The following is a 17,664-nucleotide window of genomic DNA, read 5'->3' on the forward strand; positions in this document are numbered from 1 at the left end:
AACGTTGCGCGCCTTAACTGCCCGGGCCTTTGTCTTTCGTGTCTCTGCTTGATAATGCAGTTGTGGCTGCCGTGGCTGGGAGATTTCCCCGTTGCGGCAGAAAGTAAAYGGGGTATCGCTGCAGACTGGAGGGCTGGCAGGGAGTCAGGGCTGGGCTAGCTGCTTGGCCAGTGTCTGCTCTAGTGGGCTCCTGCTCTCACAGCCAAGTCATGTCAGCGGGGTGTGCGAGAGCAGAGTGGAGCCCCTGCAAAATGSGGGTCTTCCTAAATGGGGATCTTTCCCTGGTATGAGGGAAGGGCCTGAGAGCTGCCCATCCAGCATAAGGAAGAGTTTCTATGGGCAGCTTGGATGCCTTCCTGCAAGGTGAGTGCACAGCAGAGCRTGCTGGAGCACCGCTGGGTCAGGAGTCCAGCGAGACGCAGCACCAGGCTGTGCCTGCTCAGCCATGCTGCTGGCGCCGAGGCGGCGCTGCCAGCGCTGAGCAAGGGAGAGATGTCAGGTGACAGGCAGGACAGCCCCACAGCAGTCGCTACATGGAGGAGGTCTGGTGTCTGGAGATGAGTGAGCCATCAGCATCCTGTGTTGCCTCCATGAGCCTTGGGCCAGTCCTAGCGCAAGCTCCACCTTGGTCCATACTCCCTGACTCACTCTGAGTGCAGCTGCTGACCTTGCTGACCTAGAGGTCTGCAGAGATTTTGGATGGGCTCTGTTTCTTTTCCTGTTGCCTTAAAGTGTATCAGAAATCATGGCCTTGTGGGGACCAGCATGTCTTTTTGATCCAATCTAGGGATCAAAAATGCCTGGTGCTAGAAAGCATCATAACATGGTGGGATGCTGCCTGGCTTGGAAAGGGGCATGGGCTRTCCTGGGGGGCTAATGGACTTGGTGGTGGTGGTGGTTTTTCTTTGAATTGCTGTGTAACTTTTCTTCCCTTTTAGAGGATCTGTTCTGTCAGCACCAACATGGAGCAGGCCTCTCCAGTCACTTATTGTCACCCCATTTTTTGAAGGTCTAGTCTGGTCCTTGGCCCAGCCTRGGATCTGAAATGGTCCTTCTGCGCTTGCGTGACCGCTGTCTGTCACCGTTCTTTATTTTTCTGTCTGTGAGAGCAGAACCTTCCAGAGTATTTTGAGTAACAAGGCTAAGAATAACTTGTGTGGCGCCCCTGTCCCAGCTGCACACAGCTCAGCATGTCCAGGGCCTTGTCTGGTGCCTGGAGCCAGGCTGCAGATGCCAAGGTGGGACCGCTGATCCTTCCGTGGGAGCAGAGGCAGGTGAGGAAAATGCAGGTGAACAGAGAGCCCTGCGGAGAAGGTGGGAGAGGCTGCAGGCAGCCTGCAGGTCGCAGCAAGGGCGAGTTTCCCTAYCGTCTGTCAGGTTGTGGTATGCAAGTTAGCTCTGACCGCCTGGAGGGGAGGAAAGGGAAGGTGGGGCTAGTGACTTTGCAGCTGAGAGGTGAGTGTTGGTAATTTTGCCTCCTGAGTACTTCAAGTGTTGCAGAGAGGGAGCTCGTGAGGGATGCCCCTACAGTGCTGAGCCCAGAGACCCTTGTGCCCTGTAGCACTGCCATGAGCCCTGGCAGGGTCTGTGGCCTGAGGAGGTTGATGCCATGCAAAAGCCGTGCTTGAGAATGGACTGGATACAAGGTGTTCTCCATGCCCCGGAGATGCTGCTYGGGCTGGGCTTAGCACGCACTGCCAAGCACACCTGCAGCTCTACCTGGGCTCACCAGAGCGTGGTGAGGCGGGCGGGCAGCCAGGGAAGTTGTGAGGCAGGAGCTGAAGGCTGTGGGGATGGCAGTTTGGGTTATGTCCTCCTGCAGACCCACTGGGCTCTGCATAGACCTTTGGAGGGGAGAAAGCATCCCAGCAGCTCTCAGGGAAAGATGGGCCTCACTGCTGGGAGGGTGAGAGGCTGTAAAGGGCTTGGGTGCAAAATGGAGCTGAACTGGGAGTCAAGGAAAGGAGACAGTGCGCTCAGAGTGGTGGCTCCCAGAATAGGCATGGAACTGGGCTGTCGTAGGAGGAAGAAGAGAGGTGATGGGTATAGGGCATTCCAGAGCTGAAGGAGCAATGAGGAAGAATGGTTTCTCCCCCAGAAAAGCTTCTAGGCAATTCCTTGGATGAGGAGCCCTGCTTTTCCACCATTTACCCCATGCCAAGTGCTTGTACCCTTTCCAGTGTTGCCTGCTGACCCTAGCTATCACAGTACTACCAAATTAACGAGGGAGGCCCSTTCAGGGCAGGGTTGTAACCTACTGTGCTGGGAAGGGGTGTTGGGAAGGTTAGTCCTGCTGCATGCGAGGTGGAACCTCAGGTCTGGTGCGACCACCGTGGTGGCACCTGCTCCGTCTCGGCCCTTGGTGTCATTGCTAGCCCTTGGCACTGTGTGGGGCCGAGGGCAGCTGGAGCAGAGTGGTGTGTCAGGGCTCGCCTCACTGAGTGGATGGAGCAGGGCAGGGGTCGGACCTGCGGCAGAGCGACCTCGCGTTGGTTTGGAGGGCCTGGGTGTGCGCTGCGCTGCCGCTGCTGCTTAAACCCACCAGGAGGAAGGGATGGGGCAGGATCTTTGCTGCCATGAGGGTCTGGAGCCACAGCRGGGTTTGGCCTACTCCGGTCTCTCAGATTAGGGGTGTTCCTTACACCACAGGCACCCTGCTGCCCACGTCCCCTTCACAAGGCATCCCCTGTCTGCAGTCTGGCGGAGAGCAGTGGGTGGTGCCTGAGGAGATGGGCAGATATCCCAGGAGGGCTCTTCCTTGGTGCCTGGCATGCCTGGAAGCGCTGCAGAGCGCAGGACRCGGCCTCCCAGCTCCCCACTCGCTGCAGTGAGCGGGCTTGAGTCACCCTGYGCGGTAAGGGCTGTCCCGCCTCTTCCTTCCCTCTGCGAGCCCCGGACCCGGACATGGAGACGTCTCGGCTCCCCCTCCTCRCGGCTCCTCCCTTGTCTCGTCCTGTTGACTCAGTGCTCAGGCAGCCGCAGCGGCTCTGAGCGAGCGGAGCGCTCCCTGCGCTGCACTGCGGGGCACGGGGCGGCCCCTGGCACCTCCCCGGCTGGCACGGGCRTGGATGGATCAGAAACCCGGGCAAGGAGAGCTGCCCAGTCCAGACAGTCCTGCTGCTGAGACAGGACCTGGGCACACCCATTGCGACAGGGAATTCCCTGGAGAGGGCCAGATAAGAGGTGGGCGGCAGCCAGCAGTGTGACCAGGCTGGCAGCTCAGAGGAGACCCTTGTGGAGGTGGAAAGTGCCTGAAATTCCTCTACTCAGCCGTCATGTTTGTGCTGGGAAGCTGGAGCGCACCCTGCGGCACTGCAGGCAGGTGCTTCCCCATCTCTGTCTCCTTCTGGGCTAGGATCAGCTCTCCTCATTCGGCTTATGCTAAAGATAGTGGGAGGACGTGACAGGCCAGGCAGGAGGCCATGACCCAGTTCGGTGCGGAGAAGCACTGCAGTCTGCGTTGGGGATGGGGCACGGGGGGATCCGTGCAGCGTGTGTGCACACCCAGGAKTGCACACCCAGGAGTGCTTTTCCAGTTGGTGGCCCAGCTGGGCTCTGCTTGTGCTGCCTCAGAGCGGTGCTGGTGGAGGAGGTCCTGCTGCGGGGGAGATAGGGAACTGGGTCTCCCCTGCTTCCTCAAAGGAGCAGCCGTGCACAACGCTCTGGTGCTCTGCAAGACTCTGCTGGCTTTGCCCCTGAGGTGTCCCACCAGCCCTGGGCACCCCATCCCATCTCTGCGCCTCTTGCCATCTGCTTCAAACCTTGGGTTTAATTTCTAGGCACCTGGGACTATCTCTGTGTTTCTACCCAGGGTGCCCTGCCTCAGCTTTGCGGTGCCTGTTTTGTTGCAGGGAGCAGAGCTGAAGGAAGTGCTGCCCGTGCCCTGTCATGATGCCTTTCGGGGGAATTGCTGCCCAGCTGCAGAGGAACCGCCTGAAAGCAGAAGGAGTCGGCCAACACCATAATGCCATCAAGTACCTTAACCAGGACTATGAGGCCCTCAAGCAGCAGTGTCTGGAGAGCGGTACCCTCTTTAGGGACCCCCAGTTTCCAGCATCCCCCTCTGCCCTTGGCTTCAAGGAGCTGGGGCCACACTCCAGCAAGACGAGGGGGGTGGAGTGGAAGCGTCCTTCCGTGAGTATCAGGCCTACTTCTCCTCACTGGGGCTGGTGACCCTCATCTGCGATATCTGCGCTAACATGGTGCGCCAAGCTGCAGCTTGGCACTGGCCTGCTGGTCTCCATGCTCCCAGTCTCTCAAGTGCTTCGTAGTGCTCTTTTCCAAGGGATTAGGGCAATGCTTAATGAGTGTCAGCTCAGTAGAATATTATGCCAGCAGGCATATCTTTCCTTCTGGGCTGCAGACCTTGGTCTTTGCAATGGGTGGGTTTTGTCATTGCTTCTAGATAGCATGGCATGGATGTGTTGCTTTCAGCAAATGGGAACCCCCTTTGAGGGTGTGTAACCCAGGGTATTACTGGGGCCAGCCCTTCAGCACTGTAGGCCCTACTAGGTCCAGCACTAGCGTCCTTTCTTCTCTTCCTCCTGCAGGAGTTAGTGGATGACCCTCAGTTCATTGTGGGCGGTGCAACACGGACAGATATCTGCCAGGGGGCTCTGGGTAAGTGCTGGAGGTTTGTCACCAACCTTGGGCTAGAGAGCAGTGGCTGCACAGCATTGACATGGCTGGAGAAGAGGTGTTGGTGTAAGGCATGTGCTGAGATTGTACCAGTTTCCCCAGACCCGTACGGTGCATTTTCATTTTGGCCTATGTACTCCCATCTATGTACTGGAGACTCTCCTACTTAGTGCTGTGATAACTGTGTGGAGTACTGTGTGCACTTCTGGGCTCCCCAGTATAAGAGGGACATGGAGCTTCTCGAGAGGGTCCAGAGAAGAGCAACTAAGGTGATTAAGGGAATGGAACATTTCTCATATAAGGAGAAACTGAGTGAACTGGGCCTGTTTTCTCTGGAGAAGAGAAGGCTGAGAGGGGATCTGATTAACATGTATAAGTTCAGAAAGGGAGAACGCAAGGAGGAAGGGGACAGGCTGTTTTCACTGGTGGCCAGCGATAGGACAAGGGGTAATGGACATAAGCTGAAACACAGGAGGTTCCATCTCCAGGTGAGGAGGAACTTCTTTACTGTGAGGGTGACAGAGCAGTGGAACAGGCTGCCCAGGGAGGTTGTGGAGTCTCCTTCTCTGTAGGTCTTCAAAACCCACCTGGATGCCACCCTGTGCCACATGCTGTAGGTGTGCCTGCTTGAGCAGGAATGTTGGACTAGATGATCTGTAGAGGTCCCTTCCAACCTTAAATATTCTGTGATTCTGTGATAACTGTGGAAGATGGGGAAACAGTTTGTGACTTCTGTTGGCACCACATTATGAGCCTGTGAGCATGGGATGATGGATGTGCAACCCAACTGTGTTAAGACCAAGGGAGATGCCAGGCGGATCTGTGCCTGACACACTGACAGCCGCACCGGGAGCTGCTCCACGCAGCTGTCTGCCCTCCCAGACAGTGAGAGATGACCATGGGCAGTAATAAACTGAAGTGAGGAGATGCTGGTCGTGACAAAGTGCTTGCGAAGTAGCACTGTGGGGAAGAGGAGAAGTGAAAGGAGAGCTACGTAGTACGAGCACCAATCCCTCCTTTTTCCAGGAGTGACCTCCAAGCCTAGGGGCAGCAAAGATACTGAGGCAGGGAGATGTTTCTCATCTGGATTGAGCTGGACACTTCATGAACATCAAGCACCTTAGCAGAGCTCGATGATTTCAGGACTGACCTGAGCGTGAACCATTTAACATATCCAAGTCGATGCAGTAGCTTGAGCAAGTAACGACACCAAGCAAAGTGCCTTTTAATTGGTCATCAAGAGGCCAAAGTCAGGAACACCGTTTTGTCAAACCACAGCACAGCACAGGTTATCAAGGCTTGAGGCTAAAATATGACAGGCTTTAAAGGCAAAAATATAAAGAGTAACCAGGGTAAAGAATTTAAACAGTTGTGGTTAAGAGCACTTGGAAGGAAATCTGCAGTGTTGCTTCTCACAACCTGAGAAGTTGGARCAGCAGTGATTTAAACCTCTTGCTCAGCGATCGAAAACAAATCATTTATTAAAGCAAAGCGCAGTTGCGTTGCAGAACTTGCTGTCTCAAGAACTTGCTGTGAGTGTGGAGGGGAGCACTAATGAGACCAAAGATGGTCTTGAGAAATAACTGCAGAAGGGGGCCATAGATGCTGACCATACGAGATGGTCTAGAGACAGGCTCCAGATTAGGGGGTCATTCCCTGTGTGCCTTGATTTAATTCTCTCCAAGCACATGCTCTTATGTTAGGTGGGCTACAAGTGAGGTGTGGTGGCAGCTCTGAATGTGGGACAGGGGTGTGGGATGGTGATGGAGACAGTAGAGAAGTTCAAGATCAAAACAGCAAGATAGGCACAGCTCTGGGGCAGTACGGGGAGTTGCTGGAGGGTGTCAGGTTGGGAGGATGCCCACAGAGCTGGTATCTGGGCTCCCTCCCAATGTCCCAGGGGCTCGGTGTCTCCAGAGACCCCATCGGATGTGCTTGGGAAGTGGTTACTGCCTGGCCTCTGCAGGCTGAACAAAGCCAGCTCCCTGAGCCTCTTCTCACAGGGCATGAACCTCTCGCCAGCTTGGCCTCCTTCTGCTGGATCTCATCCAATTTCCCCATGCCCTTTTTGGACAGGGGAGCCAGACTGGCGTGCGGCTGGCCTGTGCATGCCCTGATATCACCACTGTTCTACTACAGAAGTTGCAGTGAGCTGGCATGGCAGCCCATGCCTCACCCAGGCTTCCTCTCCTTCCCCAGGTGACTGCTGGCTGCTGGCTGCCATTGCCTCCCTCACACTCAATGAGGAGCTCCTGCACCGCGTGGTGCCCCACGGGCAGAGCTTCCAGGAGGATTATGCTGGCATCTTCCACTTCCAGGTAGGCAGGAGTTCCTGGCCCTCTTCAATAGGCTTTTGGTAGCCCAGGGGTGGGCTGGGAGCAGGGTGGACTGTCAGTGGTCTGGGCACATACTTCTGTGTAGGATTATCCAGGGAGTGTGGTGCTGTTCAGTGTACCTCTGGCCCACTCATCCTCACTTTTCTCCCTAGATCTGGCAGTTTGGTGAGTGGGTGGACGTGGTGGTTGATGACCAGCTGCCCACCAAGGATGGGGAGCTCCTGTTTGTGCATTCAGCAGAGTGCACTGAGTTCTGGAGTGCTCTGCTGGAGAAGGCCTATGCCAAGTGAGTCCTGTTGCAGTGGGCATGAGGATTGATGTGCGCCTTGCTGGTGGGGGCAGACAAAAGTGTGGGGGCCTCTCCTCTCCCTGGCCCTGCTTCTGCAGGTGCTTGGGAAGCAGCAATGTGGGGTATCCCTGTCACCTTGTGTATCCATCTTGTAACCTCTGATGCTCAGGCTGAATGGCTGCTACGAGTCGCTGTCCGGGGGCAGCACCACTGAGGGCTTTGAGGACTTCACTGGTGGTGTGGCAGAGATGTATGACCTCAAACGGCCGCCACGCAACTTGGGCCACATCATCCGCAAGGCATTGGAGAGAGGGTCCCTGCTGGGCTGCTCCATTGACGTAAGTGGTGTGCTGCTCSTCAGAGAGGAATGCTCTCCTCCAGCCATGGCCAAGGCGAGGCCTCACAGCTCTCTTCTGGAGTACCAAAATCCTGTGCTGGCAGTCCCTTAACTGGGGTAGCAAGCAAGWGGTTATTTCTTTCCCACCTTATTGAACAGCCTTTTCAAACCAAGCATGGTCACAGCACATAGGACTACAGTTTAGTTTCTGGAAATGGTCTTGTTTTGGTGCAGTTGGAAATGTTCAATAGTCTGGACTATTGATGGGTGAGGGTCAGTCTACTTGTCTGGCCATGTTTTCTGTCAGTATCTGCAAATTAGCTGCTTTTGCGTTTCCTGACAACTTCCTTGTCATCCACAAGCAAGGCAGTGTATTGCCCCATCACCATTGCTGGTGGTACCTCTTCGATTTGCAAATCTGAGTGGGACCAAATGTAGTCCAGGTACAGTTAGCAGCCTGCCAGAATCCAAGGTGTGTTGATAGTATTACATATGTGGCTGGAGCCTATGTGGTTTTTACAAGTGACTTTTGCAATCTCTCTGCACCACAATGATCCACTGGCTAACACCTTCCGGGATTTGTAGTTTTCATGGACAATGTTTTTGTGGTATTGATGATGGCACTGTGTTTTGGGAAGCACCAAATGTTTTTTCTGATGTTTAGATCATTTTCTGATGGCCTCTGGGTAACCTCCAGCAGGGAAGCTGTCTTTAAATTGTCTTCATTCAGCAGCCTTTGAACACAAGGAGCTGATAGCTGCTACTTGCCTTTGTTGGAGGGTTGCAAAGCAAGGGTGATTCTCCAGACAAAGCTCCTGCTGGGGAGGGGTTGGGAAAGGAGAACATGAATTTTATTTATCTCATTCACTTAAGCTTTCTGCCTCCCCCTCAGATCACAAGTGCTTTTGACATGGAAGCAGTGACCTTCAAGAAGCTGGTGAAGGGCCATGCCTATTCTGTCACAGCCTTCAGAGATGTGAGTTGGCTGCATGGGGCTAGGATAGAAATAAAATGGCGAGACCAGCAGCATGGGTTTAACATCTTATATCTGATCTCTTGCAGGTGATTTACCGGGGTCAGCAGGAACAGCTCATCCGCATCAGGAATCCCTGGGGTCAGGTSGAGTGGACCGGAGCCTGGAGCGATGGGTGAGCTCACTGTGGCCCTGCAGTGCTGCTGCTGGCAGGTCAGCTGACACTGCACACAAAACAAACAGGCACCTCTTGCATAGCACTGCCTGTGGGTAGGTCAAAGCATGCAGTGCCCTTCTTGTTGGAGAGGGGGTCCATTGAGGGCCAGCTGTGAAGTGCATAGTGCTGAGAGTGTCTCCATTCACCTTGAGAAGTCCTTGTCTAACTGTGTCCTTCCTGCTATACCAGTTCCTCTGAGTGGAACTACATTGACCCCAGTGACAGAGAAGACCTACAGTTGAAGATGGAGGATGGAGAGTTCTGGTGAGTAGCAGAGAAGTGCGCCTGTTTTTCTGTGTCCACCTTGGACACAGAGAAAAAAAAGCAGAGGAGTTGTGGAGAGATTCTGCAGGCCAGCTTCTCCTGAAACACTTGACTTGTCCTTATTAGCTGCATTTCCATTGCTGGAGAGCCCGTTAACTTTTTTTTTAATCTGATTTAGTTAATGATTTCCTTTCCCTTAAGGAAATTCTGCACAACTAAATGCAAGTTAATACCTAGGAAGGACAAACATCCCATATTCCCCAAGCTGAGCRGGAGGCTGTAAATCAGCTAACACTGCTCAAGGTAGAAGATCGTAGTCTCACTTAATTCTCCAGAAAGGTTGTCTCTGTTTGGTGGTGGCCACAAGAGGAAGCTGCACCCTGAGAAAGGGGCTAGAAGTAGGGAGCAAGTAGGAAGGCATTGCTTAGTACTTCTCAAGCCACAAAAACAGTGGGGTCCCCTGTGGAAATACTGAGCAGCCAGCTTAGGCAAGCATTGGAAGCCTGATGTGGGACGCTCTTTGGCAAGATTCCTTTTGGAAGGACATAGAGAAACTGTTCAGCTGGGTTCAGAGCTTTCCCCTTCCCTACCTCCCTAGCTGTACGCTGGCCTTAGCCCCTGCTCTGCCTCCTGCAGGATGTCTTTCCGGGACTTCATGAGAGAGTTCTCCAGGTTGGAGATCTGTAACCTAACCCCTGATGCCCTCACCAAGGATGAGCTGAGCAGGTGGCACACACAGGTGTTTGAGGGCACATGGCGCCGTGGCAGCACAGCCGGGGGCTGCAGGAATCACCCAGGTACTTCTGCATCCCGCACCTTCGCTCCTTGATGAGCAGCCACACAGCTCAGCAGCAAATGAGCCACGAATCTCATTCACGTGTCCCTCCTTCCCTCCCAGCCACATTTTGGATCAACCCCCAGTTCAAAATCAAGCTGTTGGAAGAGGATGATGACCCTGGGGATGACGAGGTAGCCTGCAGCTTCCTCGTGGCCCTGATGCAGAAGCATCGTCGGAGGGAGCGGCGAGTGGGTGGTGACATGCACACCATCGGCTTCGCCGTCTATGAGGTAACSCCCCCGTGCTGCTGCAGCTTTCTTGGGACTGGTTCCTGCCAGTCACACATTTGGTGTTCTCAAGGACACTTTCCCTTCCACTTTATGGGTTAATGTTCCTTCCCTCCTTCCTCCTGCAAAATCCTTGCCCCCACTACCCTCCAGGGCTCTTTGCTGCTGTAAGAAATAATGCAYAGGAATGGGGGTTTCTGATATCCCTGTTCTCTACTCTCTGCAGGTCCCTGAAGAGGTATGTCCTGGGCCACTGGACTTCACTGACTCTTGGAGAGGAACCCAGAAGTGGGCAGGAAGGAGTTAATGCTCACACACACATGCATGTGTACACAAACACATTTGCACGCCCTGTGCCATGGGAGTTCCCACTGYCCTCACAGTCCATGAGTACTAAAGGGTGCTGCACACCTTTGTGCTGGGGAGAGGGGATGAGTCACATCAGGTAGGACTGTGAGGAACTCTCRCAGAGCAGCTGCTGGGCTCACGGTGGCAGGACCAGGCCCCTCCACACCAGCTCAGCGTGCCATGCAAGTGAGCCTGGGCCACAGCATGAACATGCCACTTGGRTGTCACCTTGTTCCACAACACAGAGCCAAGCAAGGCTGAACCGTTACAACGGCAGCTGCTGAATTGACTGGCTAGGGCAGGTTCTACCCCTGTGGGCAAGTTTTGGTCTCCCAGCTCCCTGTGAATTCCCCTCTCGTGACTGCTGGCTGAGCTGGTGTCCATCGGTGCATTTACTTCCCCCAGGCTCAGGGCTGCCAAAATGTGCACATGAAGAAAGACTTCTTCCTGCGAAACCAGTCACGGGCACGATCCGAGACCTTCATCAACCTGCGGGAGGTGAGCAACCAGATCCGGTTGCCTCCGGGAGAGTACATCATCGTGCCCTCCACCTTTGAGCCACACAAGGAGGCTGACTTCGTCTTGCGAGTCTTCACTGAGAAGCAGTCGGACACAGAGTGAGTCCCTTCCTCCAAACCTCATGCTGCATCTCAGCCCTTGGCTTTGCTAGGGGGATGTCATAGCACAGGCCARCTTGCCTGGGCAAGGGGGACCCCTGAGCTGTGGGAGAGTCCTCCTCTGCAGACAGCCTGCTGCCTGGCTCCCCAGCACTCTCTCATCTCTGTTTTCCCCCTTTGTGCTTCAGGGAGCTGGAYGAGGAGATCTCGGCTGATCTGGGGGATGAGGTAAGACCCACAACTCTCAGTCAGTGCTGAGGCTCTAGGGCTTAGAGGAAGTGGAAGCTGCAATCAGGAGCCAACTGCGTGGGTTTGGGCTGGTGGTTGGAGGTGACAAGGTGAGGGGGATGTGAGAGGGAACGAAGATGGCGAGAGCCTCCCTTCCTGCGTGAGTTTGCTAAGCCTCAGAAGTAGGGCTGCGCCAGGTTTTGTTTGATAACCTCGTTCTCTGGCTTGTGCCACCTCAGGAGGAAATTTCTGAAGATGACATAGAAGATGGCTTCAAGAATATGTTCCAGCAGCTGGCAGGGGAGGTGGGTATGGCAGCGCCAAGCTCTGGGAAACGTGGGGAAGGGACAGGGCTCTGTCTGCTAATGCTGTACTGTACTCTGTCTGTAATGCTGCTAATGCAGCTGGAGGAGTAGAGGCTTCCCTAAGGTGAGTCCTGGAGGCTGTTGGGCATCCCTGGGCTGGCTGATGCCAGCTACTTCTTCCCAACCAGTGAGATCTGTGTGCCTCAAGCTCACTCAGTCCCAATGCTGCAGGCAAGTAGCTGCAACGTGGCCCAGCTCCCTGCAGGAGTGGCATGCCCAAGAGTAGATTTGGGGGAGTCCAGCTGTGGCCTCAACCATTCTGTGTGTGCAGGAAACTTTGCAGCACTCTGGTGCTTTGTGAACAAGGTGGAGGTCTTTGGGAAGCAATGGAAGAAGGGTCACAAGTGGACTGAAGAGCAGCCCTCCAGCCCAGCTGGGAGAAGAAGTAGTGGGTGCAGGCAAGGGGCTTGCTAACGCTGTTCTTATTGCAGGACATGGAAATCAGTGTCTTTGAGCTCAAGACTATCCTGAACAGAGTCATTGCTAGGCGTAAGTACTGCTTTTTCTCTGCATAGCCCTGGCCTGTTCGATGGGTTGTGTTTTCATGTGCATAATCTTCCTCCTTGCCTTCTCAGACAAAGATCTGAAGACAGATGGATTCAGCCTGGATTCTTGCCGCAATATGGTCAATCTGATGGATGTATCCTCTTAGCACTGAGGTTAAGGGCCGACTTCTGTAGTGCTCAGTCCTGCTGCAGGGAAACTTCTCTGCAGGAGCTGAGGAGGGATCTGGCCTCGCTCTTTAAAGGGGGGAAGGAAGGGTCCTTGCAACTGCCACACTAGGGCTTCAGGGATGTCTGCRTTGTGCACCTGCAGAGTTAGCCTGTAGCTCTGTGGACCATCTGAGCTGCAGTAGCTGGTTTCTTGGACAGAACCGTGAGTTCTGCTTGTTTTGGGCCCTGGCCCCTGTCTGCTGCCAGAACCCCAGCTGAGCTGTGCACATGCTTTCAACCTTCCCTTCTGGACCTGATGCTTCTTTTCTCCATGGGTTCGCAAATAGCAGGCAGAGGTCCTGCTTCACCCCAGAGTGATAAGCTATGACAGCACACAGGCTTTGAGGCATTCCTAGAAAGGGAAGAGGGGTGTCCTCTTACCAAAATCCTCTTGACTGGCAGTTAAAAAATGCCATGCGACACGCTTTTAGCTGCATGCCAACATGCTGTTGCTCTGACAACCCTGCTTCAGAGTGCTGTGCAAAGCAGAAGTGCAGCCCTTTCTGGGAAGAGACACAAGAGCCATCTTAAGCATTGCACTTTCCTTAATGGGTTGCAGGCTCTGCTCTTATGACACAGGAAGGAGAAGGGAAGTCAAAAAGAAACTGGACAGATTGAAAGTGCTTTGGCTGAAATGTCCTTTCTCAACCAAGATAGTTGGGATCTGATTGCTATGCCTCAGGACCTACCTTTCATTCCACCCCTTTTGCTGGCTCTTTTTTTCCCTTAATCCACTGCTCCGCAGAAAGATGGCAGTGCCCGCCTTGGGCTGGTGGAGTTCCAGATCCTCTGGAACAAGATCCGGAGCTGGCTGGTAAGGAGAGGGGGGCACAACACACAGTGCAGTTGGAAGCACTGTGAGGGAATGGCCAGAATGGAGAGAGGGGGAGAGCCTGCCCCTTACAGCCTCCGTGATTTTTCTGCAGAACATCTTCCGTCAGCACGACCTGGATAAATCAGGCACCATGAGCTCCTACGAAATGCGCATGGCTCTGGAGTCGGCAGGTAGGTATGGAGGAGGATGAGCCTGGGCTGAGGCAGGAGAAGCATGAGGCCAGCCTCTGCTTACTTTCAGCCCATCTGTTGTGATAGTGGGATTGGGGCCCACATCTGAGCTGGGGTCCATCCTTCTCTGATGCAGTCGTGCTGAACACTGGTAGCCTTGAAGTCAGGTATCCAGGCACAGTTATCCCTACTACTGCGCTCCTCTGACCTATAGGATCTAATCCAGAGTTTAACTGCTCATCAAGCAATGGTCTGTAGCTCTGCAGAGAGCGTCTCTTCCTCCCAAGTGTGGGCTCAGCCCTTCCCCTGGGGTAGGGGCTTTGGGACTCACATCCCTCTTTCTAGGCCTCCCTGGGTGCTGACTGCTCTCTGACTTTCAGGTTTCAAGCTGAACAATAAGCTGCATCAGGTGGTGGTGGCTCGCTATGCAGACCCCAACATGGGTGTGGACTTTGACAACTTCGTCTGCTGCCTGGTCAAGCTAGAGGCCATGTTCAGTAAGTTCCAGGTTCAGGATAAGGAGGGAAAAAGGGGAGAAGGGCACATTGCTCAGCTGCTTCTTCTGGTCTGCAGGGTTCTTCCGCAGCATGGACCCTGAGGGCACCGGCACTGCGGTGATGAACATCTCTGAGGTGAGAGCTCAGCTAACAGCTCTGAGCAGTGGGTCCAGAGGGTACAGGGGCTCGGGGCTAAGGCCCGGGCTCAGGAGGTAGGAAGCCCTGCACCCCCTTGGGTAAGGTAAGGGGTAAGAGTCCCTGAAAGACTGAGAGACTTCTCTTCAGGGGCTATCAAGATGTTGGTAGTTTGATACCCCTGCTCATACTGTCTCCCTCTTTTTTGCAGTGGCTGTTGCTGACGATGTGCGGCTAAGAGCCACCACAGATGCACTGCAGCTAGGCCACCCCAGCGGGCCCGGCCCAATCCAAGTGCCTCCCCTTGGATCCATGGACACAGGAAACTTTTACCCTACCTTGCTCCACCTACCAGCCTTGCCCTGCCTCTCAGCAAGACTTACTCTGCAGTCTCCTGTGGACTGTCTTGAAGGGTTCAAGGCAGGCAGGGGCTGCTCTTCTCTTCTTCTGGGCTGGGCTGCTTTTTCACTCTTCCCCCTCCTCTATCCCCACCCCAGAAGCAAGGAGGGCAGGCAGCATGGGAGCACTTGTGCATCACTGTACCTGGCTTTTTAGCAACCATGGTGGAGGCAAGTGAAGGAGCAGGCTCAAGTGTGGCTGCAGAACAGGAAGCAGGTGGACCTTTGGGGAGACATTGTGGGGTGAGGGGGGAGATGACTGGTGTTGCTAGCTCCAGCGCTGTCCCATTGCTGCTGATACCTGCATGCTGGGACCATCACTAGGTATTACACCACTCCAGTGGAAGAGAGTGCAGGCCAGGGCGAGGAGGAAGGTCTGTACTCTTAGCCCGCCATTGCCACTAAGCGCTCTCTAAAAGGTAAGCATAACCAAAGTGTGGCGTCCACGGTGGATCAGGACACCAGCAGTTGGTTCCTCATCCTCCAGACTCCATTTGTGTGGCCTTGAACACATGCCTCGCATATCCATGGCCCCTTTCTTTACGCCAATTTAAGCACTGAATGTTTCGAGGGCTCTCCTGTTATGTGATCATATGACACCCCTACGCACAATGCAGTGGACGTTTCTTCCCATGCAAGCCCCGGAGTGCCACCACTCTAGTGCCATTGCTTTCCCCAGCAGCAGGTTCCCCTCCTCTCCTGCTGAGGCCAGCACTGGAGCTATGGTGAGCACTTGGCCCTGCCCTTCCCTCTTCCCTCCTGTCACTCTGCCCACTCACAGCCCTTGGCAAGGCCAGGGCAGGGTCTGGTACCTGCCATGGAGCAGAGGGGAGCTCTGCTCAGCAGAAAGGAATGGGTAGATTTCTACTGTTCACAAATGTTTCAATCCTTTACACTATCATCACCTGCTGCTGTACTGCCCTGCTCCCTTGGGCCACTGAGCAAACTGACTTGCACTTTCCTGCACTCCTCCATTCCCATCACCTTTTTTTCCTGTGGTAAGGGGGTGGCTCTAGCTTGGCTGTGGGTAAAGGGCCCTCCTTTGCCCTATAAGATGTAGGCAAGACATTTTGTCTGTTCCATGCCCTTGCCCTTGCTGGAGAACGTGCCTCAAGCAATAACCACTCAGCCTCAATGGCAAAACTGCTTTTTCACCTTGCTCACTGTGTACTCCAAATAATAAACAGAGATCTGTGAGAAACGTGGCCCAGACAGTGCCTGGAGGAATGGGGACAGTGTCTCCTTGTGTATTGTGGATTGAGACCTTCCTGGACTAAGCTGTATCTGGTGGGAAGGAAGCAGAGGAGGACTGCAGGAAGGTGGGAGATGGGTCCAACTTCAAGCTGTGGTGTAATGTGCTTCCACAGCAGCCTAAGCATGAAAAGGTACCTAAGTATGGCTGCACAGGAGAAAGAGGCGCTAGATGGCTGCCAGGACTGGTGTAGGGGGTGGATGAGAGGCTAGAATCTGCTGCTCGTCTTGAACACAAGTGGAGGAGCAACACCAAGCTCTGCTCCTAGTGTGGAGGTGTTTAGCACCACCAGGGCTTTGCAACTTCATTTCTGTCTTCGTTGCCCCTGAGGGTTGGTGCTGACCTGCAGGAGCAGCACGATGTCCTGGGGGTTTAGGAGAGTGGTGATCTTCAAGAACAAGGCCTGTTCTTTGCTGTGGCAATCCTGAAAGTGAACTGGTAGCATGGCCCTTCCTGAGGAGAGACCTTGTCTCTTTGCCTGGGTCAACATGCCCCGCAGCAGGCCGGGCCGAGGCTGCCAGGAGGGGGCAGCGCTGCCCCGTGGCATATCCCAGGTGGTGGCCATGGCAGAGCTGGGTGCCCATCAGGGCCCACGCGATGGTGGCTGGGCAGCCAGACCCCGTGCGCTGTGCTGTGATGCGGGCGGGAGGGAGGCCACGCGCTGCGCGTGGCTCTCGGCCTTTTATTTTGAGGCAGAGGAATAGTCAGCACTCAGCACCCAGCTGTGCGCCGGAGTAGGAACCTTCTGTCTGGCAGGAATGGGGTGGGACAGGGACGCTGAGGCCCAGCCTCTGCCAAAGGGACATCTGTGCAGCAGCTCACTCTCTTTAGAGGCTTGGGTCTGGTCGGAGTTTGGTGAAGCTGTTCCTGGACACTGGTAATATATGGTTAATTTGTAAGCAAAGTATGTCAAAGCACTTCTCTGAAATGCCAGGCCATATGTGCTTTGCGAAAGGTTGGGAAAAGGGGAGCTGCTTGGAGAGGATGGAGTTAAGCATGGAGCGGGTGGGAGTGGAGAGCAGCGTGGGCCCTGCAAAGGAGACCACACAAGGCATCTGAAGCTGGACAGGGCCTGTGGGAGGCCAGGATTTCCCACTCTTTCCTTTGAGGCCATGCGTATTACAGCTGGATGCAAAAGCTTCCAGGAAATCAGCACAAGAGAAAGATAGTGGAGCAGAGGCTGGTCCGGATTTTAACTGCATTGCTCAGAGCCGGATTCACTCCTTAGTTGGTTCAAAAATGTTCGGTTCCTGCCAGTCACTGATACCCAAGAAGGGAATCATAGCTCAGACAACGCCGGCAGTGTCAGTGTGTGGAAAAGCAGCGCCCTCACCTGTCTTACCTCTCCTGGCACCTTTATGTCCTTCACCTTCCTGCCAGCCCAGCGCCCTTGGGCTGCTTGCCTAGCCCGGTCTCAGCTCCGCAGGGTGGTGTGCGCTCCCCAACGTGCCGTGGGGAGCCCCACAAGCCAGGCCCCGTGAGGCAAGCACAAAGAGCTGTCATCACCACGCAGCTGCAGGGTCGCACCGCGYGCACGCAGGTCCCAGTTGGGGGACACGCTGCTGGCCTGGCTTTGGGAGGACAGGTGTCCCAGCACAGCCTTATCGAAACACCCTCCCTGCGGGTGCCAGCTGGCAGATTCCTTCTCCTGCCGGCCCCTGTGGCTTTGGGCCCAGTATGTGCAGGAGGTCGGCAAGTGGAGGGTCCCCAGCTGCCAACTAATGCTACAAAGAGTCGCCTGGCTCTGGTTTCCRGAGGGCTCAAGCAGGAGGCCCAGCAGGGTGCTTAGACTCTGGTATAAGGAGAGGAGAGCGAGCAATTCAGGGGAGCCGGTGTGGGCTTCCTGCTTTTCAGTGGGCTGGGAAGGGGCAAGGCTGTTCAGCCCCCCACACAAGGCCAGGCCCGCTCACACCTGGGAGCTACATTTTTTCCATGGGTGCTTGACAGCTCTCCCCTGTGCTCAGGCAGGTCTGCCCTCACGTCCTGC

The 17,664-nt window shown here is 54.8% G+C and overlaps 1 protein-coding gene across 1 annotated transcript in view; it reads left to right on the forward strand.

Moving 5' to 3' along the window:
• The window catches only part of CAPN11 (calpain 11), a 15,903-nt gene extending 381 nt beyond the window's left edge, over window positions 1-15,522 (forward strand). The window contains exons 2-22 of the mRNA XM_026051168.1: window positions 3,852-4,134; window positions 4,551-4,620; window positions 6,838-6,956; window positions 7,127-7,260; window positions 7,433-7,601; window positions 8,493-8,576; window positions 8,663-8,748; window positions 8,980-9,054; window positions 9,691-9,851; window positions 9,953-10,122; window positions 10,346-10,357; window positions 10,873-11,084; window positions 11,273-11,312; window positions 11,552-11,617; window positions 12,109-12,166; window positions 12,253-12,317; window positions 13,136-13,204; window positions 13,317-13,395; window positions 13,776-13,892; window positions 13,969-14,027; window positions 14,239-15,522. Of these exons, the coding sequence (XP_025906953.1) occupies window positions 3,889-4,134; window positions 4,551-4,620; window positions 6,838-6,956; window positions 7,127-7,260; window positions 7,433-7,601; window positions 8,493-8,576; window positions 8,663-8,748; window positions 8,980-9,054; window positions 9,691-9,851; window positions 9,953-10,122; window positions 10,346-10,357; window positions 10,873-11,084; window positions 11,273-11,312; window positions 11,552-11,617; window positions 12,109-12,166; window positions 12,253-12,317; window positions 13,136-13,204; window positions 13,317-13,395; window positions 13,776-13,892; window positions 13,969-14,027; window positions 14,239-14,265 (2,118 nt within the window). The 5' untranslated portion in view covers window positions 3,852-3,888 and the 3' untranslated portion in view covers window positions 14,266-15,522. The remainder of the gene's footprint in view (window positions 1-3,851; window positions 4,135-4,550; window positions 4,621-6,837; window positions 6,957-7,126; window positions 7,261-7,432; window positions 7,602-8,492; window positions 8,577-8,662; window positions 8,749-8,979; window positions 9,055-9,690; window positions 9,852-9,952; window positions 10,123-10,345; window positions 10,358-10,872; window positions 11,085-11,272; window positions 11,313-11,551; window positions 11,618-12,108; window positions 12,167-12,252; window positions 12,318-13,135; window positions 13,205-13,316; window positions 13,396-13,775; window positions 13,893-13,968; window positions 14,028-14,238) is intronic.
• The last annotated feature ends 2,142 nt before the right edge of the window (window positions 15,523-17,664 follow it).

The sequence above is a fragment of the Nothoprocta perdicaria genome, unplaced genomic scaffold, assembly GCF_003342845.1.
Source record: "Nothoprocta perdicaria isolate Ctin4 unplaced genomic scaffold, notPer1 scaffold_73, whole genome shotgun sequence".
In the NCBI taxonomy this organism is placed as follows: Eukaryota; Metazoa; Chordata; class Aves; order Tinamiformes; family Tinamidae; genus Nothoprocta; species Nothoprocta perdicaria.